Source organism: Bidens hawaiensis, unplaced genomic scaffold (assembly GCF_021521415.1).
Source record: "Bidens hawaiensis isolate Kalapana, Puna unplaced genomic scaffold, B.hawaiensis_p1.1 tig00004020_1, whole genome shotgun sequence".
NCBI classification, from domain to species: domain Eukaryota; kingdom Viridiplantae; phylum Streptophyta; class Magnoliopsida; order Asterales; family Asteraceae; genus Bidens; species Bidens hawaiensis.
The window spans coordinates 375056-392370 of record NW_027491236.1 but is presented as its reverse complement, the minus strand read 5'-3'; the positions used below and the strand labels follow the sequence as shown (position 1 = coordinate 392370).

Sequence of the window (17315 nt, the reverse complement as noted above, 5' to 3'; positions counted from 1 at the left end):
TTTCCGTTTATTCAGTTTTATTTGAGGAGAAACGCGCACAATCTATCCAAATTGTCAAGGTTTCTCATAAAAATGTTCGTTTTTACTTAATTAATCCAAAAATATGATTTTTGATCACTCTTGGTGTTTTGATATTCCTGTAGGTTCGTTACTCGCGAACTTGCCGGTTTTTATTAAAATTGAATTTGTTTAATCTTCAAATTAGCATAATTAATTAACCATGAATCATTAAATTATGAAAATTTAGCCACTTATCAAATAAAATATGTATATTTTTATAAAAATATTTCTGGAATTATTTACTGATTTATTAATTTATAAAAATTCATTTTACCTGCTATATTTAGCTTGAAAATCATCCGTTTATCCCAAACGATTTCCGAAAATTCCAAAAAAATTCTTGGATACTCAAACTATATCCTAAAACCATATGTATCAATTCCAGAATGTAACAACCTTTTTCAATATTCTTTTCGGGCCAAATTCGACTATAAAACTCATATACACGTATATGCACAAAACACACTTAGAATTTACCAAATGATTCCAAATTTCATATGTGATAAAAATATACCAAATCTGAGTTCCCTACAAAATTTCATAATTTTTCAAGTATTTTAACTATTTTTCCCAATTAAACATCCCAATTCGGTAATAAATTCGCCAAATATTCTAGGATGGTCGAAAAATTAGAAAATTTGGACAGGGACTCAATGATATGGTCCCTAATGTCTCTGAAAAATTTCAAGACCTAAAAATGTGCACATCACATCCTTAACCTAAACAGCCCGTAAACAAGTGATTCGGCATTACCTTAGCGGTTTTGGTTCGTTTTCGCATTTCTAATCAAGTTTTCAAGCTCTTGTGTTTCTATGAAGGCTAGATACAAGTCCTATATCACAAACCAAGAAATTTTCATCAACCAAACAGCCCCTTAACTTAGGGTTTCGGTTAGGGTACAAAACCGAACTTTTGAACCGTAAAAACGTCATTTAAACCCTCAAATCCGTGTTTATGGCCAAAAAAAACTATCCAAACAGGTTCTTAACCATGTGTATGATCAAACCATGTTTTTGAACAATTTTTAGAGTTTTTTCATGGTTAGAAGTGATTTTTGGTAATCAAACTATGTTTATATGAAATTAAACATACTTAAACATGTATAAAATTGATCAAATAGCTATGATACCTTAGGGTTTTGTTGGGGGATGAAATAACAGCAGGTTTGAAGCTTTGAAGTTCCGGAAATTTTGATAAAAATATCTAAGTATAGTTTATATATTAAAAGACTTAATAATAATAATAATATAAAGTATTTTTAGTCCACTTTGGTGGGCTTGGGCTTGTTGGGCCCCCTTTTGGGCCCATTTGGCCCACTTTTCTCGATTTTCTTGTCCGAACGTGAAATGCCGATTCCAAATTTATTTCGGGTTCGGTGTTTGGTGCGAAAAACATATCGGGTGCGTCGAACAGTGCGAAAACGAGTGTTTTTCGGCTATTTTTGTGTAAATTTATAAAAACATACTATACGTTTATAAAAATTGAAAATATTTTCACGGATTGCTTAAAACATTTCCACCAAGTGTTTGGTAAGTCTTTTTCGGCTCAACGGATGATACAATGCTTGGTTGGTAAGTATCTTTCACGCTTAAATCTATAGCGGGTAATTAAACGAGCATGTTTTAGTTTAACTTGTTTGCTATCGAACTAAGGCCATAATACTAGCATGCTAGCTTATATTAAACGTATATCACTTATAGATGCCCCCCCCCCCTCGAGATATCTGGGTCATAACCAGACCCGTTCGGTTAAGCGTTCGTTCGTTACGTAATAAGCGTTTATTCGCTTATTCGGTTTGTGAATACTGAAGTGTATCCGGTTTTGTCACGAATGTCACAGATTGACTTTCTAAAGCATCATTCATCCAGAAAATACATTTCCGTTCATATTTAAATAAGTTTCCTTTTATCCACTCACAATGAGTCTGAAGGGCGTGAGGGATATATGAGATGTTAGCACAAACACTACGATTGTTCTAAGATTTGACCAAGTATTGTGTATGATTATCCACTTTAAGTTACTATTCCACTAACAATAGTTCTTCATAGTAGAAGTTAAACCTAATTATAATTATGGTTGTAATTTGGTGAAAAGGTACAAGTTTCCTAAGCTTTTGCTTTTGACTAACCACCCATGAGTTTCCATGATTTTGTTTCATTGATTGGTAGTAACTTTTTCCATGTTACCTTTAAATAGAAGCAACAAAGAGATGGTCGGAGACATTAGTGGGGCCATGCTTGATATGTTGTACTTTATGCTTAGCATGTGGTTCATCATGCTAGGGATGCTGTACCTTGTACTCAATTGCAACTTCAGCATATGAAAGTGAAAAGAATGGATCTTGTAGGGCTGTGTTTGGCAACAAACAAGTTTGGCGGGTCATCTTTTGTTTTTACTAAAACTGAAAAAATAATGTGCAACATAAAAAGTTGCATTGCTAGGAAAAATATGCAATTTTTTAAGTTTGGAGGAGGATATATGCAATTGTTTTTTAACAAATAGATATGATTAAATATAATTTTATATAAGTAATAGCATGTTAATATATAAACAATAATCTTTTACATATTTGCAAGCCTTTAAAGTTCAAGTTCAATTCATTTATTGAGTTGCATTTAATATTCGAGCTCATGCCGTTTAAGTTTAGTTCAGTTTGATTTTAAATAAATTAATCTAAAGCAACTCATGAGTTGATAAACTCGTAACACCCCTACCCAAAAACATATAAAAGTTAGGGAAGAAAAACTATTTTATAACAAATATGACGGATATTGTTTTGTTTTTATCTTTATTTTTATTAATTTTTTAGTGGTAAAATATCGAACAAATAATTTAACATATGTTTGTTCAAATTGGTTGACTATTATTTTTTTTCCCTTTTATTCTTTTACTAATGAAAACTTTGGCACTTTTGAGCTCTTCCCTTTTGTCTACACCTTTGAGAAATTTTGACTTCAGTTTGTTTTTATAGTAACAAAAATATTTATAAGGTTATTTATAATTATTTAAGTATATAAAATTTCAAGTGCTTTGAAAAATATAAGTAACAATTTAAATCATTTAAAAGAAAATTGTTGCCTTGTAACATACATCAACTCAGGGGCTGTTTGGGATTCCTTATTTTCACCTCCTTATAACTATAAGAAGAAGTCATAAGTTACAAAAGTGTAACTTATCAACATTTCCTCTCACATATTAAGGAAACCCAAACACTTTTTTTAACTTATCATAAGTTATAAGTTACAAGGAGGTAAAAATAAAGAATCCCAAACAGCCCCTCAATCTCCTTAATTATGCAATCACGCATGTGAAATACATCAAAGACGAACGCACACATACAAATCACACAACTGGTTACAACATATGCAATTGTATTAAATTTTTTTATAACATATACAAATGCAAGAAAGATTTGTTTTACAACATATTCAAACATAATTCTGGGGTTTGTAATATTACATTGTTACTAGAACCTGGTTAGAGCGGTCGGTCGAGCCAGAAACCAGGTATAGATCTCCCTCGGTTGAGCTGTGAACCAGGCTCGGTGGTCGGACATAATTTCAATTTTTTCTCTTAAAAATTTCATTTTATAATACGTTTACTACTTTAAACTCCATATTTTCATTTGTATAATATTCATGTTTTATTAAAATTGCAAATTCATACCAACAAATTGATAATTTATGTAAAATTGCTATACATATAATTTCAAAATGTAAATTTAAGATAATCCACATTTTAATACTGGTCCAACCAATGGACAGTTAAGGCTTAAGATGGGATGAATGGTTCGGTTACAGAAACACTGAATTGCGTCTAATACCAGCTTGTTTAAAAGTATATTGTATAATTGATCGAAAGGCGAAAACATACAAAGATACTCCTCTGTTGTATAAAATACAACATGTATATTTTTACAAGAATAGTCTAAACATACATATGCCCCTATACATGTACAGTGACAAGGACTCAAATTGTTCGTTTCTAAAACCACAGGGACTCAACCAGTTCAAAAAAACTTTTAGGAACTCATTGTGCCTCCGCCTTAAAACCACAGGGACGCAAACAGTAATTTTCTCTAAATATAATTAAATTTGAAACGTATTTTGTGGAATGGATGCACATGAGTTGGCTTCAAAAAGCAGCATAACATTTTCCCCTAAATCACCGGCGAGTAATTACGTATTCACTAATCATTCATTTATCTAGAATCAATGTCATATACTGGCTGTGGAGCCATTGGCGTAATCCACGCCGTTAATTCATTAGAATATGGATAACATATATTTACAAATTGTTTAGTATCATTCCGCATGGGTTGTATGGTGCCTACTAGATCATAAATTCCGTAGGCAAAAATAATTATATTTTTCTATCTAGAATCCATATGGGACAAAGAAAACAGCCTTCAATTCGACTCAAGGGACAACCCAATTAATGTCACATATTTGATTCACAACGTTATGCATATATACAAATCAAACAAAGGTTGCAATAACTATGACAAATGTTATTTAATGTTTTTTTTCTTCATCTACGAGATTTTAATCTCTCGCCGCTTAGCATAATTAAAGTCTTATTCGGTATCTTGATATCAATAGACCAAAAAGCTTTTGTTAAGACAACTCATAGGCTAAAAAGCAGTGATATTAATGATTTAAGATCGATTTTTTTAGATTAAATTATACGATTTTCAGGTAGTGGTAGGTGTTGAATGTGTGATGATAATGGAATATAGTAAAGGGATGATGTTTGAGACAAAGGTTTATTATTTGATGGTGGCGGTGGGTGGTTGACGACGGTAGAGGGTGTGGGTGATAGTAGCGAGTGGCTGACGGTGGATTTCGAATGTAATTAATTGGCTGCTATCGAGATAAAGAATATTAACATTATGTATACTTATAGAAAAATAATTAAAAAAAATGTTATAATGTTTTTATAATACGAGAAGAAAAATAAAAGGTATACAATTTTAACAATGAAACAAGAGACCAAACACATAAAAAGTAAATAATCGTTCAAACTCATAATTTTAATGAAACCATATGGTATGTTCACGTAATTTACTCTTGAATTAAAAATACAATAGTTTATTTGGATTCAACTATTTTTCTTTCAGTTGGTATAGAATTTAGAAAGGGTTTAATATACCCTTACCAACGTGTTTTAATCTCTATGTGATCAAATGGTGAAACTGTCGTTTCACTAAAAGTCATTGAGAACGATAAAATATGATACATTTTGATTGAGTTTTAAGATTAAGACCAAAAGAACATGTACCATTGATTTTAATACCAAAATGGTCGAAATAAAATGCATGTCTGTCGCTATCCCTAGTTTAAGAATTGACGATTAGCAGTGTTTTCAATTTTCACATTAGTTTATCTGTTCTCCTGCTCCCACGAACTAGCATACTCTCTCTTCCTACACAATTGTGACACCTTTCTCAATCCCCTCCTCTCATAGTCACGGGTTTCCTCTCATCATTCTTGTTCATGGATCATGTAAATTTTCTCTTATTGTCCTCGCTCTTTTACGTTTATCTTATGTAGCTCAAAAATCCATAGTTTGTGCTTGAACAAGGGAAACACGGGCCACTTTTGGGGCTGGATTTTGGGCCTACTTGTGTGTGCATTGGACAAAGTTACATGAGCCATCAGCCATATGAGTTTATGTTTATCTATTCTAGAGCTAAACTAATAAAAATTATTTAATTCTCAGATAAAACAAAAAACAAAATGCATTATGTTTCCAAAAATATAATATTTTATGGAGATACGTTAAAAGTTCCAAATTCAGCAATCATTTACTGGCATTTGAATAACGAACGAGATACGATAAAAATGTATATTTATACTTCTAAATCTTGTACAACGAAAAGAAAGGGTCACTCAATGCTCTAACGACCGTATATGGACCGAACTATCTCATGAAGTTCTGAATCCATATTGATTACTAAAAAGCCTTTATTAAATAATCATTTAAAGTATAATAGCCCTTAACTTTACATGTTTTGAGCCAGTAAATGATTAAAATTTATTTATTCGAACGATTGAATGGTAGAAATGACGCATGAGACTAAATAACGTATGAGAATCCATGACCATCCAGGTTTATTTTTACAAATAAATATAAATTTACAAGTAAAGTAAGTAGATTTGTGAAAGTCAAACAGGTAAAAAGAAAATCAATTTTTGATTGTAATTTATAATGTGTTTTTTCTGAAAACACCTTAGAAAATTGTTCGAAGTTATGATTGAAAATTTGTATGTGTCCTAATTTGTCGAGTGTTCCCTCCTTGGTAACAAGTTACTTATGTTATCTGACTTATCTCAAGGTTTTGATTTTGAGCCTTACATGCTAGATTAGTTATTGGTTTAATGCTTGACTTTGTTGTAACAAATGATAAATTTGGAGTAGTGTTATCAATTTCTGTTATATGCTTAGTTGTAGTAGATGGCATCTTAGCATTGATAAGCACGCTGTGTAGAAATTATACGACATAAAGATCACATTCAACATTTTTTTGCAAAAATGTTGTTAGAACCCCTGCAGTGAGACGCTTTAGCTCCAAAGTGCTCGGGAACATTGCCCCCAGAGGCGCTTTGAGCTCTTTTAAGGTGGGGAGCGCTTCTACAAAGCGTCGGGTGAGGGAAAGAAGCTTTTTTTATTGGTGGGAATAATAATAATAATTGGTAGGAGCTCAATTCACTACATTTTTTTTGTCAAAAAACTCCTATGATGACGTGATATCACATGACGAAAAACGCCCTATAGAAACTCCATTCCTTACACACGTTCTTACGTGTTGTGAGTTGTATTCTTGTAAATCACTCACTCATTATTCATTAATAATCATCGATACACTGCATTCTCGGGTTTAAAATAAAAGGAAAAGAAATGATAAGATTGGATAAGGGAAGATAGGAAAAGAAATTATATACTTAAAATATATTATTGAGTTAAAATAAAATAAAAGAAAAGAAAGTGTTAATTACATTCTTGAGTTAGATAAGAAGGAAAAGATAAGAAAAAAACTTGTAACTTTATAATTATATCCTTATTCTTGAGTTAGATAAGAAAGTCAAGATGAGTAAATTAGTAATATATAAATTTTTCATTCTCAATCCGGCCATATTTGGCTGGAAAGTTTTGAAGGAAAAAAGGTTTAAATTTTATTTTAATTTAAAAAGAAAACTCAAGCATGAAACAAAAAAAATTTTCTTATCTTTTTTTTTCAAAACCTTTAAATAAAAAACTCAAGAATACACTTAAAGTATACATTACATTATGTGAAAAATAACTCATAACACAAGAATATAAATTCGGATTAAAATATTAAGAACAAATGATCGTGAGAGCGACTTTAACACGAATTAAATAATCAAAATTAAAATTAGTTGGATCACTGAATATCCGCTATGATATTCCATTTCTGAAACTTTAATAATTCAAACTAAAACACATAAACCTTTTCACCATGGATATCACTCTTCTCAACCCCCTAGTTTTAATCACATTGATAACAACAATATCAACGGCTTCATGTCACATACCCACCACCTTAGACGGCCCATTTAACCCGGTAACCCGCAAATTCGACCCGTCTCTTCGTCGGGGCAGTGATGATCTACCCATGAACCATCCAAGACTAAAGAAAAATGCTACTTCAAATTTCCCAGAACAGATTGCTTTAGCAATTGCATCCCAAAACTCCATGTGGGTTTCATGGATCACTGGTATAATTTAATTTAATTTAATTTAATTCATTTTATCATTTTTAGATAATGCAATTTTGGTGGTGTTTTGAAGGGGATGCACAGATTGGGAAGAATGTGATACCACTTGATCCGTCTAGTGTTGGTAGTGAGGTGTGGTATGGGAAACAAAGCGGAGGTTATTCGAATAAACGAAACGGGGTTTCGGTTGTTTATAATCAGTTGTATCCGTTTGAGGGGCTGCTTAATTATAGTTCTGGAATTATTCATCATGTTAAAATTGATGGTATGAGCTTAATAATTTATTACCAAATCTGTTTCTTGTCGTTAATCTCTAGCTTAATACTTTAGTAATGCTTAATTTAGTGTTATTAAATATTAGTTAATGTTGCCATGTTGGTAGTTGTTTGTTTTATCTAAGTAGGGGCTGAATTTTCATTGTGAAAAGACTAGAGGTGTTAATTCTTGACGCGGACACGAAAAATAGTAGGTTTTGGGTTTTTATATCTTATCTGTTTAATTAAACAGGTCGTGCTTGAGTTGATTTGTTTAAAATATTTAATTAAATAGCCATCGACCATTCAACCGATTTACTTAAGCAGATCCAGGTTTAATTAAACGTGTCATGTTCGGGTTAACTTGTTTAATCAAACAACCATAAACCCATTTAATTATACAGCAAGGTCGGCTCAATGATTTTGGAAGCGTTTACTTTGTCCATTATAATATGTAATAGTGTTTTTTTTTTGGATTTGGAGGGCTTAATTAAGTGTGGGCCTAAAGACTTTGTTGGGTTTCACTGGCCCATGGGCCGGCCCTGTAAAACAGGTTGACCCGTTTACGATCCGTTTAGCCAATTTATTACAACCTGCTGACATGCTTCTGACCCGTCTACATGTTGGCATGCTTCTGATACGTTTACATGTCACAATACAACCGGTCTAAACTTCTATGACACCAGCATGTGCTTATGACATCGTAAATTTTTTTAGTGAAGAATATTTAACCATATAGTTTTAATAAATAGTTTTTTTAATCGTATTAACACATTAATTTACTCATTTCGTACAACAAAAACTGATTATGACTAATTACAGTCAAAGTTGCTTCTTAAGTTATAACTCTTTTGAATAAAATAGTCAAATCAAGAATTATAACCTCTTTTATCAATGCATCTATACACTCCCTAACATTTTTTATTCATGTAATGAAGGTCTTGAACCTGGTGCAACATATTACTACAAATGTGGAGACAGTTCTATTTCAGCTATGAGCAAAGAACATGTCTTTAAGATGTTGCCAGGGCCTGGCCCGAATTCATACACTAACAGAATTGCAGTTGTAGGGGATCTGGGCCTCACAGCAAATACAACAACCACAATTGACCATCTAACTGAAAACGGGCCCGATTTGGTTATAATGGTTGGTGATTTAAGTTATGCCAATCAGTACCTGACAACTGGCGGTAAAGGGGCACCGTGCTTCTCATGTGCGTTCCCCGATGCCCCGATTCGTGAAACGTATCAACCTCGTTGGGATGGATGGGGAAGGTAAATTTCTTATATTGACCAGTTCGACCAAACCTGGAATCGGTTTTGATGGATTTGGAACTGGCCCGGCCCGGCCCATAGGGTTGAAATCAGGTTGTAACCCTATACTTTGAAACTGGTTTGAACCAGTTCTGACCCGGTTTGCTCTAGGTTTTGACTTTTTTTTTACCACACTCGGATCTGGTGTTGACTGGCTTGGAACCGACCTGGCCCAGACCGCAGGGTTTAAATCGGGTTGTAGCCGTATACTTTGAAATCGATTTGAATCCGATCTTTTCCCCATCAAAAACCAGTTCCGACCTGACCCATTTGGCCAGACCCGGTGTTGACTTTTCTTGACCAAACCCGGAACCGGGTCGGCCCCAGAACCTAACTTGAGAACCACTTGGTTAGGGTTAGAACAGGACACTTTTTAGTGCATGTTGAATGGGCTAACCCTGTGATTTGTTCATCTATAATTTAGAGTTTTTATAAAGAACTAATGTACTCATAATATTTTGAGAAACGGTATCATTACAATAATAATTTTAGTCATTGAATAAAACAAATTAGTAGACTTTCAACTTGGTTGACCTTTTAGTTGACTTTTTGATCTGACCATTTGACCCTTTAGAGATAAAAGATAACCCGACTAACATTTGTTTGAATTACAAAAATAATATTATGACATTTTTTTTAAATATAGTCCAGGTTCATGGAGCCCTTAATCTCTAGAGTACCTATGATGGTCATTGAAGGTAACCACGAGATCGAGCCACAAGCATCCGGAGTCACTTTTGAATCATATCTAAAACGGTTTGCGGTCCCCTCTAAAGAGTCGGGCTCTAACACCAATTTCTACTACTCGTTTGATGCGGGGGGCGTGCATTTCATTATGTTAGGAGCATATGTTGATTACAACAGAACTGGTAAATGATTAACACTCGTAGGAGTGAGTATGGGTCGGTTTCGGGGCTCAAACCGAACCAAAAACTGAAAATTCGGTTTTGGGTTTATTAAAGCGTTCATTTTTCAGTTTTGACAATGGGTTCGGTTTTCGTTTTGATTATTTGGCCTTGAAATATTTGGGCCAAAAAATCCCAAATAATGAATTTGGGCCAGAAACTTTGGTCCTAATTTTTTTAAGTTACTGATTAACTGATAATTACACATTTGGGCCTAAACTTTTTGTGCTACGCCATCTACTATGCTTTGGTTTGTTTTTATTTTTTATTTTTTTTACAGGTTCTGTTTGGTTTTGGTTTGCTTTCGTTTTTTGGTTTTCAGTTTTTGTAATGGGTTAGGTTTTGGTTTTGCCATTTGGGCTTGAACTTTTGGGCCGAATAATAAACCTAAATAATGAATATGGGCCTATTTTTTTTTGGTTAAGTAATTACTGATAAACTGATAATTACACATTTGGGCCTAAAATTTTGGACTACACCATTTCCATTTATTACAGGTTCTGTGGGGTTTATTTTCTGATGAGTACATGAAAAGCCGAAACCGAACCAAAAATCAGTTTTTGAGAAAGCATAAAACGAGACCGATGGTTTTGGGTTGGGTTTGGTTATTTCGGTTACAGGTCAGTTATTTTGATAATATATATAATTTTCAGGTGCACAATATTCTTGGCTTCAAAAGGACTTGAGTCGATTAAACCGCAGTGTGACACCTTGGTTAGTAGCCGCGTGGCATTCCCCTTGGTATAATAGCTACTCGTCACATTATCAGGAGTTTGAGTGTATGAGGCTAGAAATGGAACAACTTTTGTATCAATATCGGGTTGACATCGTATTCTCTGGTCATGTAAGCCCATATGTAATCTTTAAGAATCTTATCTACTCAATGAGTAATCCCACTTTTAAGAAAATAATCTTTGTTGCCTTTCAGGTGCACGCATACGAGCGGATGAATAGAGTGTATAATTACAGTTTGGACCCTTGTGGGCCCGTGTACATAACGATTGGAGACGGTGGTAACATTGAGAAGATTGATGTGGATCATGCAGATGAACCAGGAAAGTGTCCTTCACCTCGGGATAATGTACCCGAATTTGGAGGGGTGTGTCATACAAATTTTACCTCGGGTCCTGCAAAGGGTAAGTTTTGCTGGGATAAACAGCCCGAATGGAGCGCATTTAGAGAAAGCAGCTTTGGGCATGGTATTCTTGAGGTTAGAAATGGAATGGGCCAACTGGGTCAAATGATAAAATTAACTAAAAGTGAAACGGGTCAGAATAACTGGTTTTTATAGTAAACTGGTTCTGCTTCTGATTATCAGACTGTGTTTTTAGGTTGTGAACTCTACATATGCACTATGGACATGGCACAGAAACCAAGATATGTACAAGGAAAACAGCACGGGTGATCAGATCTACATCGTTCGACAACCTGAGTTGTGTTTGGTTACTCCACAGGTAATAATACATTAACCTTCTTCTTGTTTTAAACCTTTGATTGCACGCGAATGATGTTGTGATTTTATGTAGCAACATAGTCACACGACTGCAGCTGGATTTGAATCGTATTGTTTGGCTACTTGTTTATTGATGTTTGTCACTGCCTTTATATGGCTTCATATTTTGTAGCAATTGTCCCAACATTTGTCGCTGTGAGGTGTGTTTTGAACCCCCCATTTGTGTGATTGTGCCAACTTGCCAAAAAGAAAAATTTTATGGTTTTTTCATGAGTCTCAAGAGGTTGTTTGATTGTAATTAAGAAGTCACAAATTCGAGTTGCAGAAATAGTATCTTAGCAAAATGGGATGGAAAGTAAAAAAGATCATTTACTTAATTTTACATTTTTATATAGCCGTCAAAATCTGTTATTGCCAAACTCATGGAACTCCACTGATGCCTTATTAACCAATGAGGCCAAGTAAAACGCACTTGGGCAAGGGTCGTATTAACCAATGAGGCCAGGTAAAACGCATTTGGGCAGGCAGGGGTTAAAAGTAGAGACAAGTGGAAGTTGAACTATTTATTTATATTGTGCAAACAAGTATCTTATATATAACTAGTTGAAATAAAAACAAGGGAAATTGTTAAAAGAAAATGCGACTAAAGGTATAAGATTTTATTGATTATACGACTATGTCGTATATCCACTTTCTTAAATGTGCGTTAAGTTAAAGAATTTATATGAAGTTAAAGAATCAAGCAACTAAGTATCAAGGTTGATAGACCGTTTCAATAGTGGAAGGTCAGAGAAAACTAAGTATTGAGTGAAACTACGTTTTATTCAGTATTTTTGTATACAAGACCATGACTTCTTGTCACACTTTGTCATGGACCAAGCAAAAGAAGGCCATTCGAGAAAAAGCTTTTAGAAAAATACATCAACAAAAACTTGTAAATACGGTTAACAGACACAATTTATATAAATCATGCTTATATCCGGTTAAAATGAACAATATAACTAATTGATGATAGCCTAAACACCTAACAAAACTGTTTTACCTGAGTAACCAGCTATGAACATACTAGCGTTTCGAGGTTTTAGTCTATGCCTACAACTGCACATACTTGCGTCGTTGCTCTTTACATAAATAACTGACTTTTAACTTGGTTTTTAATATTCAAAGCCTAGTTCAGTATAAAATGTTACCTAACGCCCCAAATTTTTACTATCAATTTACACGCATAAGGCTAGATTGTGGATTTTCACAAAATAGTTCGATTATAATCAAATTACACGCATAAGGCATGATTCTTACCTCAAAACAAACCAATGCTGCTGAAGTGATCCCAACAACTCCCATAGATAAATAAAAGATTAGCTGATATGCGACATTTTTTTAGAGGAAATGTCTACCTCGAAGCAATTTTTGGGGAAAACGGCTAAGGATCGGTTAACATATTTGCGTCCACGTATGTGCTTCTTCTAAAAAATGCCACGTATAAGCTAAAATTTGGTCCGTCCAAGGGTTGGGCTATCAGAGTAATCCCTGTGGTCTAGACGTTTCACCTATGTTTTGAAACCCTTGTTTTTCATGAAACCCTTGCAAACTCGACGTTTATGGCTGTTTACGAGCCTAGCCGAACCGAGCGAAGGCTTGCTCATTGCTTGGCTCGTTTACAATCGAACCGAACCGAACGGCTGAAATTCGAACCGAGCGCAAATCGAAACGAGCCAAAATCGAATCGAGCGTTTTTTATCGAACATCGAACGATTTTCGAGAATTATTTATTTCTTTTTCACTATGAAAATTTCAATAAGAAACAAGCTTGAAGGCTGTAAATAATATATTTTGTAAACAAATTAGTAGTTTTTAAACAAACATCTAATAGGGTATTAGAAAGAAGTTTGAAGTGAGATATAATGAACATGTAAACAAACTTCTAGTTTTATGAAAACTTAAATCGAAAAAAAGTAACTATAAAATTGACGGAAAAGGAAACCTTTAGAAGAGTTTAAAAAATTGTATAGTTATATTTTATGTGTGTTGTCGGTATATGCATATACTTATTCCTATATAATTATATATAAAATAAATTAAAAAAAAAATCGAGCCGAACCGAACCAAGCAGACATTTGTTTGTTACTTGGCTCATTTACAAACCAAATCGAGCAGAGCGGCTCATTTACAATCAAGCGAACATTTTCTAAACGAGCAACGAACGAGTTCGAGCGGCGAGCCATTTAAACGACTCTACCGATATTACGAATTGAAAATAAAATATATAGAAATTATATTCACATGTATTGGACCAACAAAAACATGTGAAAATTGGAACAATATTCTCTTATACCATCTGCACTTGTCACTCTGTCAGTCACATGCTTATGTTAACCGACCACCTCTAGATCTACTCGCCTTCTCCAACAGTCAACCCCACAAACACACAGATCACCAATGGAATACAAAAACCTCCCAGCTCTCCTACGGCGCATGGATCAGCTTCGGCAACCAACTCGACGTCAAAGAAGCCAAATCCTTACTCCAATGCTGCCGCGACAACGGCGTCAACTTCTTCGACAACGCCGAAGTCTACGCCAACGGCCGCGCCGAAGAAATCATGGGCCAAGCCATCCGAGAACTCGGTTGGAAGCGTTCCGATATCGCTGTGTCCACCAAGATATTTTGGGGTGGGCCTGGGCCTAACGACAAGGGTTTGTCGAGGAAGCATATTGTGGAGGGGACAAAGGCGTCTTTGAAGCGGTTGGATATGGAGTATGTTGATGTGATTTATTGTCACAGGCCGGATCTGTGTACGCCTATTGAGGAGACTGTTAGGGCCATGAATTATGTGATTGATAAAGGCTGGGCGTATCATTGGGGGACCAGTGAGTGGTCTGCTCAGCAGATTACTGAGGCGTGGGGGGTTGCGAACCGGTTGGACTTGGTTGGGCCGATCGTCGAGCAGCCGGAGTATAATATGTTTTCTAGGCACAAGGTATGTGTCATTTCGAGCACTAATTGTTGAATCTTAAGGGGTGTTTGGGATTCCTTATTTTACCTCCTTATAACTTTTTATTAAGTTAATAAGTTACAAGTGTATAGCAATCCCAAACACCTTATTACTTTTTAAAAAGTTAATAAGTTATTAGTTGGTGAAAATAAGCAATAAGCACCCCCTTAGTATGCTTTGTGATTGTTGACTTTGTTTTTGTTAAGCATTTGTTAGAGTCTATTTGGGAGGTTTTAGGTTTGAGGTTATTTGGAGTAATTGTGGAATTGCTTGATACCTAAAAGGCTAAAATTGTCCATTCTACATGATAGTTGGTTTTTAGCTAAGAGAGATGCAAAATAAATGGCACAGATTATTCTCACATGCCAATTTTTGTGTGCCTTTTAAAGTAATTTGTAGAAATGTTGGTTGTTTAAGAGGGGTCGAATAAATCGGTTGAAATTCAAACCACTATTTTTAAATTGGAAATCAGGCATGAGTTTAGACTTTAGATGCTAGAGTATGTATAGGTGTTGATTGGGACGTGTTTGATGGTTGGTGGCTTGAATCTAAAAATCGTTTAAGATACATGAAGCTGAACACGCCACAATTATTCACGTGTTGAAATGAAACACGACTGTTTAACCCCCTTTTTTGTGCATAACAATACTATAAATTTGGAAATTTACCACATAGGTTTTTGGTTTAACTTGCCCTTTTTTTCATATTAATACTATAAAATTGGATATTTACTACAAATGGGGAAAGTTAGCATACAAATTAAATTAGCGTGGTAACTGTAAAAATCAAGTAGTGTAATTATATTTGCAAGTAGTTTGATTATGTGATTACATCGTAGTGTAATTACACACTATAATTGCACTATGTTGTATATATAATTACACTATTTAGTTCTCACAGTTAGTATGTTAATTTAATTTGTATACAAATATATATAAAACAATTATGGTATACTAATTTCTCTTTTATATCTTTTAAGTTTTGGCATAAAATACCCGATTACTTTAATTATGACATAAAGCACATTTTTTCTGAAAATCATGATATTAAACAGATCAATCTGCAAACCCACTAAATTGACCCTAGCACGACTCATTTAGATAGACGTATTTGCTTGTTCAACCGGAAACTGATTCGAACCCATTTAGACTAAACCCAAGCCCACATATTTCGTGTTTAGTTTGTGTCGTGTCATGTCATAATTTTACAAATTACACCCGAAGTATATATAAGAGCAATTGCCTATTACATGCGAAAAGGGGACTTGAAATTACGAATTAATTAAGTAGAAAATACGTTTTTTCGAATTTGAATAATCATGTTTGATGTTTTGGAGAATGATTTCGGGGCGTCTGCTTGTCATGCAGGTTGAAAGTGAGTATCTTCCTCTTTACAACAACTATGGCATCGGGCTTACAACTTGGGGTCCTCTTGCATCTGGAGTTCTGACTGGAAAATACAATGCAGGGGTTCCACCTGAGAGCAGATTTGCTTTGGAAAACTATAAGGTAAACTTAATGTTTATTACTTGTTTTTTAACTTGATATTCAGTATGTTAACATTATGCTGACTTTTAAATCAATTTGTGATGTTAAACTGTTGCAGAATCTGGCGAGTCGATCATTGGTGGACGATGTGCTGAAGAAATTGAAGAGGCTAAAACCGATTGCTGATGAACTAGACGTGCCATTATCCCAGCTTGCAATTGCTTGGTGTGCTGCAAATCCTAATGTATCATCGGTTATTACTGGTGCTACAAAGGAATATCAGGTCGCATCTTGATTCTTTTTATATAAAATAGATTATATAAATAAAATAGATTATTCATTGAAAATATATTTTGTCATCATATCTAACAAGCTATATTCTTTTTATTCAACACGCTTTTGAAAAAGAAAAACTTGTTTTGGCTCTTTTACCAACCCACCCGACTTCAACGCTTAAAATGCTGTCATCATCTTTACTCTGCATAATAACATCTTTTTGGGTTGCTATGAAATGCAGATTCAAGAAAACATGAAGGCCATAAATGTGATACCGAAGCTTACACCGGATGTGATGGAGAAGATTGAGGCCGTTGTTCAGAGCAAACCCAAGAAGCCCGATTCATATAGGTGAAGGAACACATACACAAATACACACAAAAACGTTTAGTTTTCAGTTTCAGTTGTTGGCTCGATATTTGTACAATAAGAGTTGTGTCTGAACCTTGTATGCACCAGTTTACTTTGATATGTGGGGATGTGACATATTTATATGTTTAAGGGTGCCCATTATTAGGCTGTTGAAGAAACACTAACCGGACCCCGGGCAGATTACTGGTAACCTGGGGGTTAGATAGCTGTTTCCCACGAGGGGCTAGACCCTAAGATGGTTCTTCTGATAACCTGCAAAACAGACACCGTGAGCTCGTCACTGAGAAGGGGGGGGGTTCCTCCTTGTGACCACCCTCCGGCGTGAGAATCAGACTAGATTGCTCTTTAAATATAAAAGTATATTAAGAGATTGCTAGAGCAGATATCAGGTATAGTATGATAATGTAAGATGATGTGAGATGTTCATACCATTGGGGTATTTATAGCCGAAGGTAGGTTT

General features: G+C 34.6%; 2 protein-coding genes across 3 annotated transcripts; both read left to right on the top strand.

Moving 5' to 3' along the window:
• Positions 1–7520: 7520 nt before the first annotated feature.
• On the top strand, positions 7521–11940 carry LOC143625075 (purple acid phosphatase 23-like). Of its 2 annotated transcripts, XM_077095531.1 has the most exons (7): positions 7521–7799; positions 7873–8064; positions 8992–9328; positions 10019–10236; positions 10926–11116; positions 11201–11482; positions 11604–11940. In XM_077095531.1, the coding sequence occupies exons 1-7, from the start codon at positions 7541–7543 to the stop codon at positions 11739–11741; spliced, it is 1617 nt and encodes a 538-aa protein (XP_076951646.1). In that variant the 5' UTR covers positions 7521–7540; the 3' UTR covers positions 11742–11940. The 2 variants fall into 2 exon arrangements, with proteins under 2 accessions (XP_076951646.1, XP_076951645.1); XM_077095530.1 differs by having other exon boundaries at positions 10926–11482.
• Positions 11941–14180: 2240 nt separating this feature from the next.
• LOC143625074 (putative voltage-gated potassium channel subunit beta) lies at positions 14181–16923 on the top strand. The gene is made up of 4 exons (XM_077095529.1): positions 14181–14705; positions 16088–16228; positions 16326–16490; positions 16725–16923. The coding sequence occupies exons 1-4, from the start codon at positions 14328–14330 to the stop codon at positions 16836–16838; spliced, it is 798 nt and encodes a 265-aa protein (XP_076951644.1). The 5' UTR covers positions 14181–14327; the 3' UTR covers positions 16839–16923.
• The last annotated feature ends 392 nt before the right edge of the window (positions 16924–17315 follow it).